Source organism: Leptinotarsa decemlineata, unplaced genomic scaffold, assembly GCF_025532065.1.
Source record: "Leptinotarsa decemlineata unplaced genomic scaffold, Ldec_3_MD MMD2_P_RNA_scaffold_6, whole genome shotgun sequence".
In the NCBI taxonomy this organism is placed as follows: Eukaryota; Metazoa; Arthropoda; class Insecta; order Coleoptera; family Chrysomelidae; genus Leptinotarsa; species Leptinotarsa decemlineata.
The window spans coordinates 13957399-13974204 of NW_027412533.1; the positions used below are offsets into that span (position 1 = coordinate 13957399).

Consider the following 16806-nt stretch of genomic DNA (forward strand, 5'->3'; position numbering starts at 1 on the left):
CAGGCATCTCTAGTGGATAGCAACTACAATGTGAATCTTTCAAAACGTTTCATGGTGGGTGACTCACACTGTTTAATATAAAAGAAATGCCTGGCACACTATGAAATCAGTAGACGAATATATCTGCAGCAGTTAGCAATTGGTAGAGTGTTATTCTTCGTAATAGAAGGAAGACGGTGAGTGTATTTGTCTGTTGGAAATTGTTTATATTTTAATAATATTTTCATCATGTCCGTTTCAAAAGTAGACTTGAATAAAATTAATAATTTGATTGTACAGGAGGTTGAAATACTAGAGCAAAAGGCCTTATCATCATTGCCAATTGATGAAGTGTACATAATTAAAAATATGTCAACTTATTCTACACGATTTGGTAAATCAATTTTTATTAACTTTGCAAGATGTGAGCAATGATAAATTATTTAAAACATGGCTACCAAAACGTATTTCGTTGCAATTCAGTGATGACGATATATCTTGTATCAACTCATCAGGTGGTAAATATACGATGATGTATTTAGGACAGAGCCAACAAAGTTTTGCTGGCATGAAAACGCGATCTCTAGTCAAATTCAATATGATTGAATAATAGTAATAATTTATAGTGAATTTCTTTAGGTCATAGCTTACAAAGTTTTTTTTGGGGTGAAAACGATAACTCTAGTCAAATTCAATATGATTGAATAATAATAGTAATTATAATGAATTTCTTATTGTTTTATTAATATTCATATATTAGATGATAATTATATGGAAATATAAACATTACTAACTTAGTTGAATACACTCACTTTGTAACTACAAGTAAAATGGGAATGTGAGTATTATATCACTGAAAAATTGGAGGTTGCTTATTGTTATTTTTATTCGATTTCAGTTCCACCATTTAAAGATGTGGATGCAGTACGCAAGTCAAGATTGGGTCGATATTGTAGATCTCAAATCATCGGTTCAACATTTGTCGTCTAAATTGAAGGTGTTGGGTGATGGAGCCGAACATGCAAGCGTTTATGATATGAGTGTAAGCTATGATGAAAAAACAAATCGAATTATGCCTTCGTGATGCTGAGAACTATTGGAGTGGTGCAGAAGTTTGCAACAAATTTTTGGATAATGAATTGGAATTGTGGCAACTTTGTGAGGTTATGATTGAACTGAACCTAAGAAGATTCCTGTATAGCCTCCAACCATACTTGCCAGAATGGATTATTCATCACTTTGAATTGAATGATGAAAATCGAGAGGAAATTGAAGATGGTCGCGAAAATGATGATTATGAGGAAGAAGTTATTTTAGATAGTCTGTATGTTCCTGTAAATCATAAATAATGTCAAATAAAAAACTTTGTATTATTTTCATGTTTTATTTATTTAAATCTGATGAAATACAATAGAAAATGATTACAAAACAAAAATAAAATATATAATACAATACATGATATAAGTCAGTTACAAATAAAAAAAAAAAAGATCATAAAACAGTACATGATAGAGTGAAAAAAAAGTGTCAATATCTGCTATGAACTGAACCAACCAATGCATTGTATGTTAAAACTGTATCATGCAAAATTAATGCATATACTTTAGTGTTGTCTGGAAACTTGGTCTTCCTCGTCTCAAACTCAATCTTTATATCAATAGTTTGATGATTTTGTTGCATTCGGTTGATGGGAACAATCGATGACGAATAGTGGATTCTCTCTAAATTGTCCAATGTCCATCAGAGGTTCACTCATATCTTTATCATAATAACTTCGCTGGAAACTCTCAAAAGCATAATAAGCAGGAGCATCAAGTTTTTTATCGAAATTCAAATTCCAACGCTCATATGGATAAACTTCAGAATTCAAGTATACTCGAATACTATTGATATCAGCAGTTGTGAATTTTGTAATATCTTGTGTTCTATCTTCAGATGTGTAGTACTTTGGAATGCGATGATGACAAAACGAGGAGTTTCCAATGCGTTAGTTGTTTTGATGGCCATATGTCTGAAGAAGTCCCACGTAATGAGGGTAGTTCATAGAGGTCCCCACATACGATACGCCAACTTGATTTTGCATTCAGACCGCTTTTGTTATTCTACTCAAAAGTTTGAGCTTGTGTTTATCATCTGGTACAATATGCCTTATTTTCCATTCGATTTTATTTATTTCCAAATCAGCATCAACCTCACCTATATATGAGTTTTTGAATGATCGAGCGATAATCAAAATCAATTCCTGTTTGGCATTCAAGATACTTTTGTGTAATCTTCAGCAAAACCCATCAAATATTTCAGTGGTAGTTTTCCACTAAAAACATGACTGTTTGTATCCAAGATATCTTGCTTCAATTGTGAAAGTCCCCAACCAGATGTCAATAATGTGTTAGCATGAGATTGTCCAAATGATATCATGGTTTTCATTGTAGATGTTATCCCAGGTTTTCTAACAACAGCCACTTGTTCACCACCCATTTCATAACGAATTTCGTCAAAGAGAAATGCAATTGCATTATTCGAGAGATAGCATGTTTTCGCTACATCTTTGGGGGTGAATTTACCTTCTATGTAAATGAAGCTCTCGGCAATATCTAGTATAACATCTTGATTATTGATTGCAATTCTGATTTCATCCGAATTCTGAATAGCGGTGATCCATAGGGCTTATATGTGTGCTCATGTAAACTTATGAGAGAATGATCGAGCACTGGTTCATTGAATATATTCAACTTTTCATTGTTTGTTTCGAGCACCATTGTTATTTTCTCACTTTCAATCCAATCGATTTCAAAAATTTAAGATCACTCACAGACAGAGCGTTATGTGCTAACTGTTTAGCATACACTTGTGGAATGAGCTTCTTTTTATGCACACCTTTCTTTTTGATAGTGCAACTCGTTTGGGATTGTTCAATGCGATTTTGTCTATTATAAATGAAACCCATAACAACAGTTATTCGATTTTCTTCATTCCAAAATAATGAAAATCTCTTCTTCACTTCCAAAATCGATAAGGTTATTTTTTTCATCCAAAATACGCACTGTAATGTTGTGAATCAATTGACGACCTTCTGGACTGACAGGCATATAAATAATACTGTGTGGTTCTTTAGTGAGATTGTAGCCAGGTTCAACATCAATATCGAATGAGAAAAGAATGTGGGATTCTTCACACCATTTATATATGAACCAGATATTATATTGCAATCTAAGCGGATAAGTCTCACAGTTGTAATGTTTATTGGTAATGATGATTCATGTATCTGATTTGGTGGAAATATTTCATGAGCGAACCCCATCATTTCTGCTATTGAATTTGGATGTGTCAGATCAATTTCATATTTGGATCGCATTTCACATTTGAATGTATTATATTGGCGTGTAGATAGAAAATATCATCTGCAACGACATCATTTGGTTTTTTATCATGAAACAATCTGAACATGATATGTTTCTGTATGACGGCATTGATCTCTTCTATTTCATAAGCACCACATGGAATTTCAATTGTCAACTTTTGGGGTATCGATGAGTTGTCATTACTGATTCTAAAACTAACTAAGTTATTAGCTTCAGTTATATTATTGATTGTATTGCACCCATAGAATCCCAAAAGTCCTAATCCATAACGACTGTTCCTATCCAATTCAATTGGTGAAAAAAATCCGCACTCAAGACACTTGTCCCGACAGCTTGTAGCTCGAACTTTCGTGACATGACTGATGAATATTTTGAAACACATTTCAATTTATTATTGTACACAGCAACAGCACATTTGAGACAATTTACACTTTTTGGAAGGTGTTGTATTGTAATAAGTATCATTTTTATTGATACCAATATTCACATCCTCTCTATATTACAAATACAACACATAGATTTCCGAGGTATAGGACCGTCATTAACATCCGATTCTGAATTTGATCGTGGTGGTGGTGCTCATAACAATATCTATGTTTCATTATATCGATGTCATCTTGCAGATGCTTAGGCAACTTTTCCCAAACATATGCAATCTCATGTGCAACACATGCAAGTATCACTTCCTTAGGCATATTTGCAAGCATCACTTTATCCATTTTTTTCAAGGTACCATATTTTGAAAACATTCTAAGTGAAAACCCCATTCCCTTGATAGCCTCCCGATCCAGTTTGGTGTTGAATCCATTTTTATTTGGAAAATTATTTAGAGAGAAACTGCAAGCACAAGTGACCACAGAGAACTGTATTAAATTTCTGTTGTCGATCATAGTTATATTTGATTTTTTACATTCGAACATTTTCGAAAGAATCGAGTCAATTCCAATGGTGGGGTAGATCTCCAAAACTATCGAAATATGACTTCTTTCCCACATTTTTTATATGCCACCCAATGTGTTCCTGTCCACTTATTCCATCTAAATTAACAATAGCTGTCTCGTTTTGTTTTGGACCTGAAGATGGTAATCTATCACGCATAAAAACACCACGAAAATGTGGAATTTTCATTTTTTGTGCATAATAACTGAGATCGAGATCAGTAAGAGGCCTCTGAGGTAGGGGTTCAATTAGTTTTTTGTTTTGTTCGTGGCTTTGTATGGTTTTTAAATATAGTCCTAAACCTTTACGGTATGGTTTGAAATATATTCCACTTCCGCGTTTGCCTAATGCTACAGCCTCCATGGTTTTATTGTGACGATTGGCTTCCATTAAAGCCGCTCTGCTGGCTTTTGCCGAATTCACGGCCTTGGTAATACCAGCAGCGCTCCCGCCAAACTTCCTAGTGCGGATAGTCCAGCAAAAATTGGTATCAATGGTAAAAGTCCACCGATCTTGGGAACAGGAATTATGCGTGGTGTGCGGATTTTCTTCTTTCCCTCCACCGGCAGCTTAAGGTATTTACGTGCCGCCTGCAATGCCACAGTGATAGCTTTTTTGCTATTATTCGTCACAAATTGATTCCCACCAGCTTTCTTTCAATACATTTCGCACTTTATGGACTATCCCAGCACCAAATGCAACTTTTTTAATTTTATTTTTCTTCGTTTGTTTCCTCTTACATTTTTTCTTATTGGTACTACAACCCATGCCCATATGTCTTTTCGCTTTCATAATGTTGGTGACAAGTAATGCAGCTGCTCTTTTCCCCAATACTCGCGTCCTTCGATTTAACCCTATCCCAAGCGCTGTATTCAAGTTCTTTGTCGGCTAAATGTCTTGCTGCAAGATCGGATGGATGCTTAGAATATTGAATATCGTGTTTTTTGCATTCAATATCTAATTTATTGATTCCAGGGTCGTTACGAGCTAAACGTTGTTTCAATTTTGTACCCGGTCCACAGTATTGATAACCTCCGGGTAGATGTAATTCGAAAGGAAGTTTGTTTATTAAATCATTAACAAAACCACAACCTCTTTTAATTTTACGATCACTTTCAATACGTCCGTATCGTTTGATGGTACACATTGAAATGAATAAGCTAATAACATTTATATAGTCTCCAACCACGGCACGATGCGCATTGTAAAACAGAAAGAAAAGTTTGCTGTAGATAATCTAGATGAGAAATTTGGTTGTGGATTGAATGGACAAAGGGTATTCAGACATGGTCCACTACTTCCATCATCAGTTCGAGGACTCATTATAGGACCTTCAAATTGTGGAAAGACGAATGCAATGCAATGATATCACTATATAACACATCCACAAGGACTGAGATTTAGAAATGTGTATCTCTATTCGAAATCACTCAATCAACCTAAATATCAGTACTTGCGAAGTGTTTTGGAACCTATAAAAGGATTAGGTTTTTATACATTCAGCAATAATGCAGAAAATAGTGGAACCCTCCGACGCTAAGCCTAATTCTGTTTTCATTTTCGATGATGTGATATGTGAAAAGCAAGATATTATTAGATCATATTTCTGTATGGGACGTCATAAGGATGTTGATTGTTTTTATCTAGCACAGACATATTCACACGGGTACCCAAACAGTTAGTGCGTGACAATACCAATTTCATTATAATGTTCAAACAAGATGAGACGAATTTACATCACATTTATTCAGATCATGTTTCACACCGATGTAACATTCAAACAATTCCAATTGATGTGTGTTAAATGCTGGGAGGACCAATATGGATTTCTAGTCATTGATAAGGATAGAAAAATAGATGAAGGTAGATATCGCAAAGGATTCGATAGTTTTATATACCCATGATCTTGTTTTTGAAACTTATTCGATCACTGAATATTGTAGTGGTCACTTCACCAACGAATTAAGCTTTAATTCAAAAAAAGGGCATTATGAATACAAAAAAAGATCCTGAAAATAAAAACAATGAAATAAATTTGAAACGTCAACTAGTAGAGACAACAGAAGCTGTCAGGCAGAATTCAACTCTATCAAGAATGATAATATTGAAAATCGTACGACACTTGAAAGATTGTATGAGCCCATAATGAAACCATTGAATGTTTTATCATCAAACGCTACTTCTAAATCACCAGTGTTATCACCAAATCATGGAACTGTTCAATCTACTTCAAATTATCCCATGAGTACTCCAATAGAAGAAAACAATCTTTTGGTAGTGTATCATCTGTGAATAGTGACACGAGCACACTTCAAGACGATATGAGAACAACTCTATTCGAAACACCATCATCGTCCCACATCGATTCCTCGGATCCTGACATCTCACCTGTTATGAATGAAAGTGGTGAAGATGTTTTGATGAAACATTTGAATAATATAAAATCTAGAAATCCAGCATATGATGGAACATTTGGCGTACGTATGGATCCAATTACACAAAAGCTGAAAATGGGAAGTCTAGTGGTAAATTTCAAAGATGGAAACATTTCATTTTGGGATGCTAATAAAGTGAAAAAATATGAATGCGCAGGTAGTCCAGAATTGTATGATATGATTTTTTTGAAGAATCCACAAGATGTTGATAATGAAGAAACTCGTCAAGTATATTCCAAAATATTGAAAATAACGAATGCTCCATATAAACAATATCATCTGAAGAATGGTTTTAAAAATACAAATTCTAAAAAATTTCGTGAAGTTATCAAACCTCTATTAGACTCACGACAATATCCAATAAGAAGTAGAAGTAAAATTGGTGGAGAACTCAAACGAGTGAAAATGGAGAAAATATATAATTCTAAACCTGTGAATTATGTGTACTGGAATTCACCGAAAGAGTTAGTTGCTCGCCTACGACTATTGGTAGCTTCAAAGTCAGCCGGACATACCGGACATGATAATGAAATAATTTCAATAATTGAAGAATTACGTGAAGAAGGTATAATATATTAACATATTCACATGTAATGATCACTGTCACATCATCATTCAATGCAGTAACATTATCACTTTTTCTCTTTAATCATATTGAAATAGAATGACTAATGAAATAAGTGATGTCAAACGACAAGTTGTTAATGAATTACATAAACCTGCAAGACGTAATTTTCGTAGAAGAATAACCACCATCAAAGGTTTTGCAGATCTATGGCAAATAGATTTAGCTGAACTGCAACCTTATGCAAAAAGTAATGAAGGATACCGATATATACTTGTAGTGATAGATTGTTACTCCAAATATCTGTGGACTGTAGCAGTTAAAGATAAAACAGGTAGTACAGTAACTAATGCAATGAAACATGTACTGAAAGAAGCCAAATACTCCCCCAAACACATACAAAGCGATCAAGGGAAAGAATTTTTCAATAAAAGCTTCTCATCTCTCATGCGAGAATATAATATCAATCATTATTCAACATTTAGCACAAAGAAGGCAGCTATAGCAGAAAGAGTGATTCGTACAATAAAGGCATGGCTCTACAAGGAATTTTCGATGAGAGGTCACCACAAATGGCTTGATATTCTTCCAATTATAACTAGTAGATATAATAATAAAGTTCATCGTACAATAGGTATGGCACCCATCAATGTTGATTCAACAACAAAATTAAAATTCAAGGGTATCAATGGAATTGGAGGAAGACAAAGTAAACCCAAATTCCAATTAAATGATATTGTACGTATAAGTAAAATACAAACATATTTTTGAAAAGTCTTACACTGCGAATTTTACCACGGAGCTATTCAAGATTGTTAAAATTAATAAAACCATCCCAATGACTTATAATCTTGAAGATATGAATGAACAGCCGATTAGAGGATGTTTTTACGAAGAAGAGTTATTACGAACCGAGAATCCTGACGTATATCTGATTGAGAAGGTGTTGAAGAGAAGAAAAAATAAAGTATATGTAAAGTGGTTAGGCCTTCCTAGCGAACAAAATTCTTGGATTGATGAATCAAATATGGTTTAAATGTATATAATAGTGACTTTTATGAATAAAGTAATATTGAAGTTCATTATTGTTTTCATTTCAATTATAAGTATGTGAACTGAAAAATATTGCAGCGGTAAACATTGCCCCAGCCATTCGCAATGTTCTGTGTATACCAAACCAAATTAATGTATACTCCATTCCCGCTTATATTTTTCAACTCACGATATTGAAAACACATTATCATTCCCAAAACTAATCGCCGTCACTTTGAAATGCAGTATCCAACTCTTTTTGCCAATTATCTCTCACTGATAATGCTGTCTCATAAAGCTTAGTCGACTCCTCAAGCTCAGCCTGAGCTTGCATTCTCGAACGTTGATGGAATTGCTTATCTTTACCAATTTTTGAACGGAGTTCATCAGCATCTTTAGACATTCTAGCCAATTCAACCTTCGCTAATGCAATCTTGGCATCTAATGCTTCAAGAGTTTCATTATTAGCATTAATAGCTCGCTCACTCTTTTCAAGTTCAGCAATAGTCATCTGTGCCTTTACAAGACGGCATTTTGCTTTCCTTTTCATTTCCCCAAACCGATGGAGGGGGCTGAAAGAAGATAGCGGTTCAGCTTTCAAATCATCTCTTTTTTTCTTTAGGAGTACCTTTTGGCTTCCTCTTCGATCTGTCACTTTTCGTTGCGGGTTTTTTCTGTCGCACAACACTTTTGGATTCTTTCTTTTCTTTAAAGTCAGTGACAATCGATGAAGATGCCTTAGTAACCTTCCTCTTGATTGTTCTAGATTTCTTATCAACACCAAGAGGAAGGGTAGATGAAGAGTGTTTGAGTGATGATAATTGCGAAACGATCGGATTTTCAATAATAATTTGCTCATTTGGTTCTGGCACATCTGCAAAGTTAACGAAGTCGTTAATATCAAAATCATTTATCGAATCTTGACTCGATAAATGTAATACTGGAATATTTTCAAAATCAGTCTGATCGATATCAACAAGTGGTGAACCATCTTCAGCAATCAATAGCGGCATAGAGCTCATGATTATTAAGGTCTGAGGAATGATATGTGATAGCAATAGAATGTGGATAGGAAAGGTGATGATGTTACTGAGAACCTCACCATTTATAGAAGAAAATAAACTAGCGCATGCGCTCTTTCATCAACTGACACATGCGCTCTCTCACTAAACTATTCACGCATGTAACAATCTTTGTCATTTAAGAGGAAAACTTTGTGTTGCATGCATGTATTTTTAAATGTTAGAAAATAATACAAATAAATTCAAAATATATATATTTATTAATAATAGAGGACAATAACGATAATAAAAAATGAAAAATGTTAATATGTCTCTGTGGATGTGGAACTTTCTTTGACTCTATTCCTCAATAGTTGTTGCTCGTGCGTCAAACACCAACATTGAAAAAATGGATTCTCCTATTGGGGTAGAGTTGACCAACCTTCTCACACAGATCCCAAGTACTTCTACATGCATTGCATACATGATTCCAACAATTCATGGAATATGTATCACAAACGCAAACAACGTTGCAGTGGAGTTGGAACGGCAGCACAGGTACCACAAATATTTCTACAGATACCTATATTGTTAAATATTATAGGTTCGGAACACTTCAGACACTGTAACTGTTGTTGACGATAATCCGATTTTGTTCGCTTCGGTGGATGAGAAGGAGGCGATAGTTGAATCCGCAACACGCAATCACTACACATACCAGTACATGGATTGATTGAATCCTTAGGTCTACTTATTTGACAAAAGTAGCACACAATAGCCCCTGCAATCATCATTGGGTAGACACACACTTTTGGTTTTTCATTCCACTCTTTTGGAAACGGCATTTTACTAATTCGATTAGAAATATTAAGAGATGACTTACAGAAACTCTGAATGCTCTCTCCTATACCTACGATCTCTATTTATAGAAATCAACATCATGTGGAAGTATAGTGGGATAACTTCTCCTACTATTCCACTCTAAACGAGTCAAGTGGGAGTCGCATCACCTCCTATATAAGTTGACTTGCAAACCTAGAGTTCATTCATTCACTCTCTACAACTGTGAGCAAACAACAACAAGATGAATTCTGCAAAAATAAATGCTGCATTAAATAGAATAGCTGCTGTTGATGAAAACAATTGGATAGACGAATCAGATGATGAGGATGTCAATGTTCCGCTAGAGGAAGTAATAGTTGAAGCAGAAGATGTTGGAGTCGATGAAGATGAGATAGACGAAGTTGAAAACGAGGCCAACCAAAGCGACGAAGATGATGACGTGATGGAGTTTGAGAGGGTCATGGATGAAGAAGGAGATGATGAAGGGATAGAAGCTGACACAACTGAAGGTGATGGTGCTATGAGGATCGGTATGCGAACACTCAATGTCAGTGAGACACTGGAAGATCCCTTGGATTTGTATTGTGCATTGGATGCATACGTATTGATCAGCACAATAGATGGAGAGAACAAAAAACTATGTTGGTGCTGCTTTCGGTTTTATTCGCATAGAAACAATAATGGAGGGTGGTATGCCCATGTCAACACCCACAACACTGTCTCAATTATGGAAATGGGACAGAATTGGTGTGAAGCTTGCGAGAGGCCACTAACAAACTTCACCCGAGTATCTACATGTATTATATGTAATAATGTCCAACCTGTGGCACAATAACCGTGGACCAACTGGTCAAAAAAAAACAACAGCCCTTTTCAGGGCTACATTATTCACACAAACAGTAGTTAGTTGTATTAGTATTCATAGATTATGTGACAAATGAATACTTTGACTAATAAAAGTCTAAGTTGGAAATTTGTTAGTCTTTGAATATCTATACATTATATGACAAATAAATTACTATTTGTTAGTCTTTGAATATCTATACATTATATGACAAATAAATTACTACTTTGACTGAAAAGTCGAAATTTGGAATTTGATAGTCATTGAATATCTATGCATATGATGAGTACTACTTTAAATGAAAGTTGAAGTTGGCATTTGTCAATCATTCATATGCATATAATGATGAATACTTTCACATACATATATTTCGTTTGAGATTATAATGTTAACATAATGTTAACAATGGTATGAATCTGTTTCTGTTTGAAAGTATAATGGTAGCTCTGAAAAGAGCTATTTTTTTATTGTTTCAGTCTTTAATTGTAGCCCTGAAAAGGGCTGTTATTTTTTATTAATCCATGCAATGATATGGACTAACGCTCCTCATCTTCAGAAACAATAATTATGGTATCGTCATCTGAATCAGATGATATACTAATGATATCATCCTCATAGTAGTCATCTGAATCAGATGATATACTCATGATGTCGTCGTCGTCATAATCATCTGAATCAGATGATATACTAATCACATCATCCGCATTATTATCGTCAACAGCATCTATGTCGTCCTGAATACCTTGTTCCACTCGTTCTGCGAAATCATCAGGAAGATCATAGATTCGCTGCAGAAATTGAGCGAAGGTTGTACTCAAATGATCAGACGTTGAATCTATTTCATGTACTTGGATGGGTCCTGTACTCGACATTGTGGAAGAATGATATAGAACTGGGATTGTTGCTATATTTATATTGGAAGAAATGAAATGGAGGGGGTGAAATGTAGAACAGTGTTTGAGATTCGAAAACATCAAGAATGAAACTCTGAGCGATTATTAGGAGAAATTCTTAGTGATTATTATGGAAAAAAAACTAATAAGAGGGGAGGAAGGAGAGGAAGGGAGGAAGACACTGCCCCAGCCTCGCAGTGCCTCGTGTACACCAACCAAAAAGTGTGTACTCCGTGGAAGGAAAGGAAAGGAAATGATGGACGAGTAGATGATTATATGTCATCATCGGAATTGAGGACATCATCATCGATCAGGATTGGGGATGGCGGAGGACTATCCTCGATGAGGATAGGGGATGGTGGAGGACGTCTAACGTCAAGCTCGTCATCAGCATCATCGCCAGAGTCGTCGTCGTCATCATCGTCGTCGTCGCTGCTCATTGGGACAATGTCATCATAAGCAGGGTCCCACCATCCGTCAGGATCTGGATATTCCGAATCGTCCAAGTGTCCTTCGTCACTGCCAGTGACATGTTGAACTTGCATCCTGATGTCGTGATCCTGGTATTCATATGGCGGACTGTGGGGTTCCGTGGTGGAAGAGACTACCTGTACCTGGCTGTTATCCCAGTAATTGAAGTTGTACCCCTGATCCGGGCAGCTATAGGGTTCGGAGGTTGAATCGGGTTCCATCTCGATGCTAGCTGATCAACTGAATGTTTCATCAGATGATTTCTACTTTTATACTTTCGAGAGGGAGTGGGAGAGGAGTGGGACATTGAGTAGGGGTAAATTGCAGTGAGACATAAGACATATTCAATGAGTAGGGGGTAAATTGCAAAGTGACATAAGACATATTCAATGAAAGAGATACTTGAATGGATAAAATACAAATGAAATATACTTGTCGATTTCACTATGAAACATGTCTATTTTTTTATTTTTTAAATTTTCTTCACATGGAATTATTTACAAGTGATTAGAGAACACAAAAATTGATGTGAGGTATTTGTCTAGAAGAACTTGGAATTGAAATAAAAAAATAATAATAATAAGAGGAAGTGAAGAAAAATGCTCCAACCATCGCATTGTTCAATGTGTACCAAACCAAAAAACAGTGTACACCCTTTATTTCACTTCCTTTTCCTTTATTCAATATAAACTTAACAAATATAAACTTAAAACTACCATAATTAAATATTCCTAACTAACCTAAAACTAATCTTATATTTATACTTAATCTACAAAAAAGGGTCCATAGCTGTCCATAACCTTTTGTGTAGCTCTATCGAAGAGGTTGCCGCTTCACACCTTTCCTCCAGAGATGCAATGTCACGATCTAGTTCGGCCATTTCTTTCTCTATTTCCCTACGTCGCTTAACCTTTTCACCCTTTAGGCGGTTCATGTTAGTCAACGCGGCCTCACTAGATCGGGCAGCATGTTCTATTTCTTTGCATCTCTGTAGAAAAGTATTCATCTTTTCACTCACCTCTCCGATAGGCTGTCGCACTTGTGGCACCAACACCTCAGGATCCGCCGGTGTCGCTGGCAGCGGTGGTAGTCGCGTCACCAACGGCGACAATATCACCAACTCCGGAGAAGGACTCCTCGGAATTTCCACTGCTGCTGGTGCTGCTGCTGGTATGGAGGCCCTCTTACGAGAGGTCGAAAAACTACCTGCATAAGGATTAGTCCTATTGCAAGTAGCTCGGTACTTTGAAATAGGACCAACCCTTGCTGCAGGTCGTTGGCAAACCTTCTTCACAGCCCTGACTTCCTCCTCCTCCTCGAATAAGTCAGGGCTAGAAGATCTACACCTAACTCGCGAACGCGAAGTGGTTGCCTGGTCACCCGTCACCGCTCTCGAAGATGCTGCCTCCTCCTGGTCAGCGGACACCGGCAGAATAGACGCCACAGCATTATTCACCTCCTGTGTATTGGTTGCCATTCTGAAAAAGAAGAAATAATACAAAGTTAGTTGATATAAAAAAAATAACATTCTTAATTTACTTACTCAAATGTCAAGTTAGTCGTCGGAAGCTACTGCCTTGAAGTGGAGTGGACTGCTCTCGATGAGATGACTTCTCGAACTGAATGTTGTGTAGTGCTCTCCGGAGGGTATCGACTTCGATGCGTGAGTGGTGGGAAAATGGTGGGAGCGCACATGCGCGTTGAGGGTAGGGGTGTACATGCGCAAATGTTGGGAGTCGGGGGGCGGGGCTTCGGGGAGGGGAGGGGCGGGGCTTCGGAAAGGGGGCGGGGCTTCGAGAAGGGCAAAAAACGCGCCCCGGATGCAAGTGGTGGATGTTGAGCGCTAAAATTCGGCCGCTCCGCGGCCGAGCGACCGCAAGCGACCGCTCGACCGCGGAGCGGCCGAATTTCAGCGCTCAACATCCACCACTTACATCCGGGCCGGATGCAAGTGGCGGATGTTGAGCGCCCCAGGCCGCGAAGCGGCCTGCTGAGCGATCGCTTCATGATCGCGAAGCGATCGCTTCGCGATCGCCTATTAACCTAATGTAAGTATGCAGCTAACCTAACGTAACTGTTAACCTAACCTAACGAGGGAATACTAACCTAACACCTAACCTAACGTAACTATGCAGCTAACCTAACGTAACTATTAACCTAACATAACGAGGGAATACATTCACCATGTTGGTTCCATTAATACATCATCAGTTGGTTTTGGTTTTGGTTGTATTATTCTATGATTTGGATTAATGTTCAGTCCTGGATATCCCAGTCCACCTGATGATGATGGCTTGACTTTATAGTTTCTCTCCAAAACTTCTTTATGGTTTTTCTCCAATACTTCAACTCTCTGTTCCAGTACATCATACTTTTTCATTGTAGTCCCTGTTATGTTTGACATAGCATCAAATTTTTTATTTGTAGACGCTGTTATGTCAGACATTTTTATGTCTACATCACTTGTAAGTTTGTCAAATTTACGAGTGAAAGTTATCCGAGCCTCTGCAATTTTATCGTCAAATGCTTGCCGGGCGTCCCGAGCAATATTGCCTATTGTGGATTGTATTGCAGCTTGTAGGGCTAGAAGTATAACTTCCTTTGCTCCATTAATTTCCCCCTCAAGATATGATACAGTTACACAATCACTCTTGTCAATTGGTTCACTTGTATTTTTCAATATTTTCCTTTGCATGTCATAATGACCATCTTTTGTTAATTTAAAACCATTCCCAGGAGGACCTCGAATGACATTACCACCCCATTTTCTTTTTCTACCAAACTTATCGATTGTTTTAGACATTGTGCACTCTACGATGATTCTCTTCAAACTGATATTTCTGTCATTTACATTATACTATATATTGCAGTAATTGATTAGGGAAATAGAAATAATACAAATAAAATTTTAATCATTTTATATTCATTACAGTAATACATATACATACATACATAATACATTAATATCACATTACTTCTATCATATATTATTAATTATAAATGGCTACATAAATATCAATATTGAATTTTCCGGTTTTGAAGATATTGAATGATATTTCAATCATTGATCTCGGCAGATAATAAATTAATCAATTGATCCAATGGAGTCTCCTGAGATTGTGATTGTTGAATAATATTACTTATCCAACGAATGTTCTCATTTGGATCGTTTTCATAAAATTCAATATCATTATGACCCCAAGGAAGAGTGTGGGTAGTATTCGGAATGATAAATCGTTTATCGTCGTGATATGATAATGCAACTTTATTTTTCAATTCAGTATACATATCATGTAACACGCTTCTAAATGAATTCATCTTTCTGAATATCATACCACCTTGTTCGACGATTTTTTGATAATCTTCGCATGTCAATTCATTCTTTATTACAGATCGTTTAACCCCTTTGGCTTTCTTAAATTCACCATCAACAGATTTCACATAATATGCTTTAGCACCTGTACCATAAAAACTCATGATTGGATCATTTGGAAATTCATCTTTGAAGTTACCCAAGACTGAACTTGTTACTGGAATATTGAATTGGTTAACTATACTGTAATTGGATGTATCAAATCTACTTATGTTAGTTTTTATGAATTCATAAAAATTTTCTGTGTTTACTTTAAGAATGAGCGAGTCGGTATCTGTGTAAAGTAAAGAGACATTTTCATCAAAGTGTTGTTTGATGCATCCATAGAAAAAGTCATACATGACTGTTTTAGATAATTCTAATATGGAAAATCCCAAATATAATGGTTTATCGTAATGAACCTTCACTCTACCCAATTGAATGGCAACGAAATTATCAGTGAAAATTGAACAATTTTTGAAATTTGGTTTGGCTATGAGAGTGCTGGCACCTATATTTTTCTTTATATTTTCCCAATGTGTAACGAGTCTAACATCAATTCGATTATCTACATTCTCCATTGTCTTTCCATACACCGCATTATTCATTAGTTTATAGAAATCTTTAACAGATTTGTTGTTAGACCTATTACGCATTTCAGTATTAAGATCTATATAGGGTTTCATCCAGCATGATTGTTTGAATTTCAATACTCTATGTGTATTCATTACAATCAATCCATTTTTGACAGCTTGCTGTAGATTCCTATAATGAACAATATATTTTCTTTTATCATTCAAATTTGGAATTAATTTGGGAATTTTCGATTGTGTACGAGGTGGTATTATTTTTTCGACTAAAAATGGAAGGTCAGAATGTTTATCATGCAACTCTTGTGGATAATGAATGTCCACTTCAAATACATACCCATACGGACTATCAGTACTCACATCCATCACATCAAGATTAAGAATTTCATTTGGTGTCAACCATGTAAATTCACTTGTTGGTAGAGGTTGTGACATACTGTGACCGTATAGATTTGTTGCATCTAAATATGTAATGAATGTGGAAGGTTCATTGGGATTAT

At 36.1% G+C, this 16806-nt stretch overlaps 2 protein-coding genes across 3 annotated transcripts in view; both read right to left on the minus strand.

Moving 5' to 3' along the window:
- Positions 1-16806, minus strand: part of Sox102F (transcription factor Sox102F) — a 615532-nt gene that overhangs the window by 430250 nt on the left and 168476 nt on the right. The window lies entirely within an intron of this gene.
- LOC141480161 (uncharacterized) lies at positions 12983-14123 on the minus strand. The gene is made up of 2 exons (XM_074170024.1): positions 13908-14123; positions 12983-13842 (listed from the first exon to the last, which is right to left on the minus strand). Exon 2 carries the CDS (start codon positions 13839-13841, stop codon positions 13134-13136), a length of 708 nt encoding a protein of 235 aa, XP_074026125.1. The 5' UTR covers position 13842; positions 13908-14123; the 3' UTR covers positions 12983-13133.

What these genes read in the sequence shown, in the direction of transcription:
- LOC141480161 (XM_074170024.1), bottom strand. Translation starts at nt 13,841, where the DNA reads ATGGCAACCAATACACAGGAGGTGAATAATGCTGTGGCGTCTATTCTG.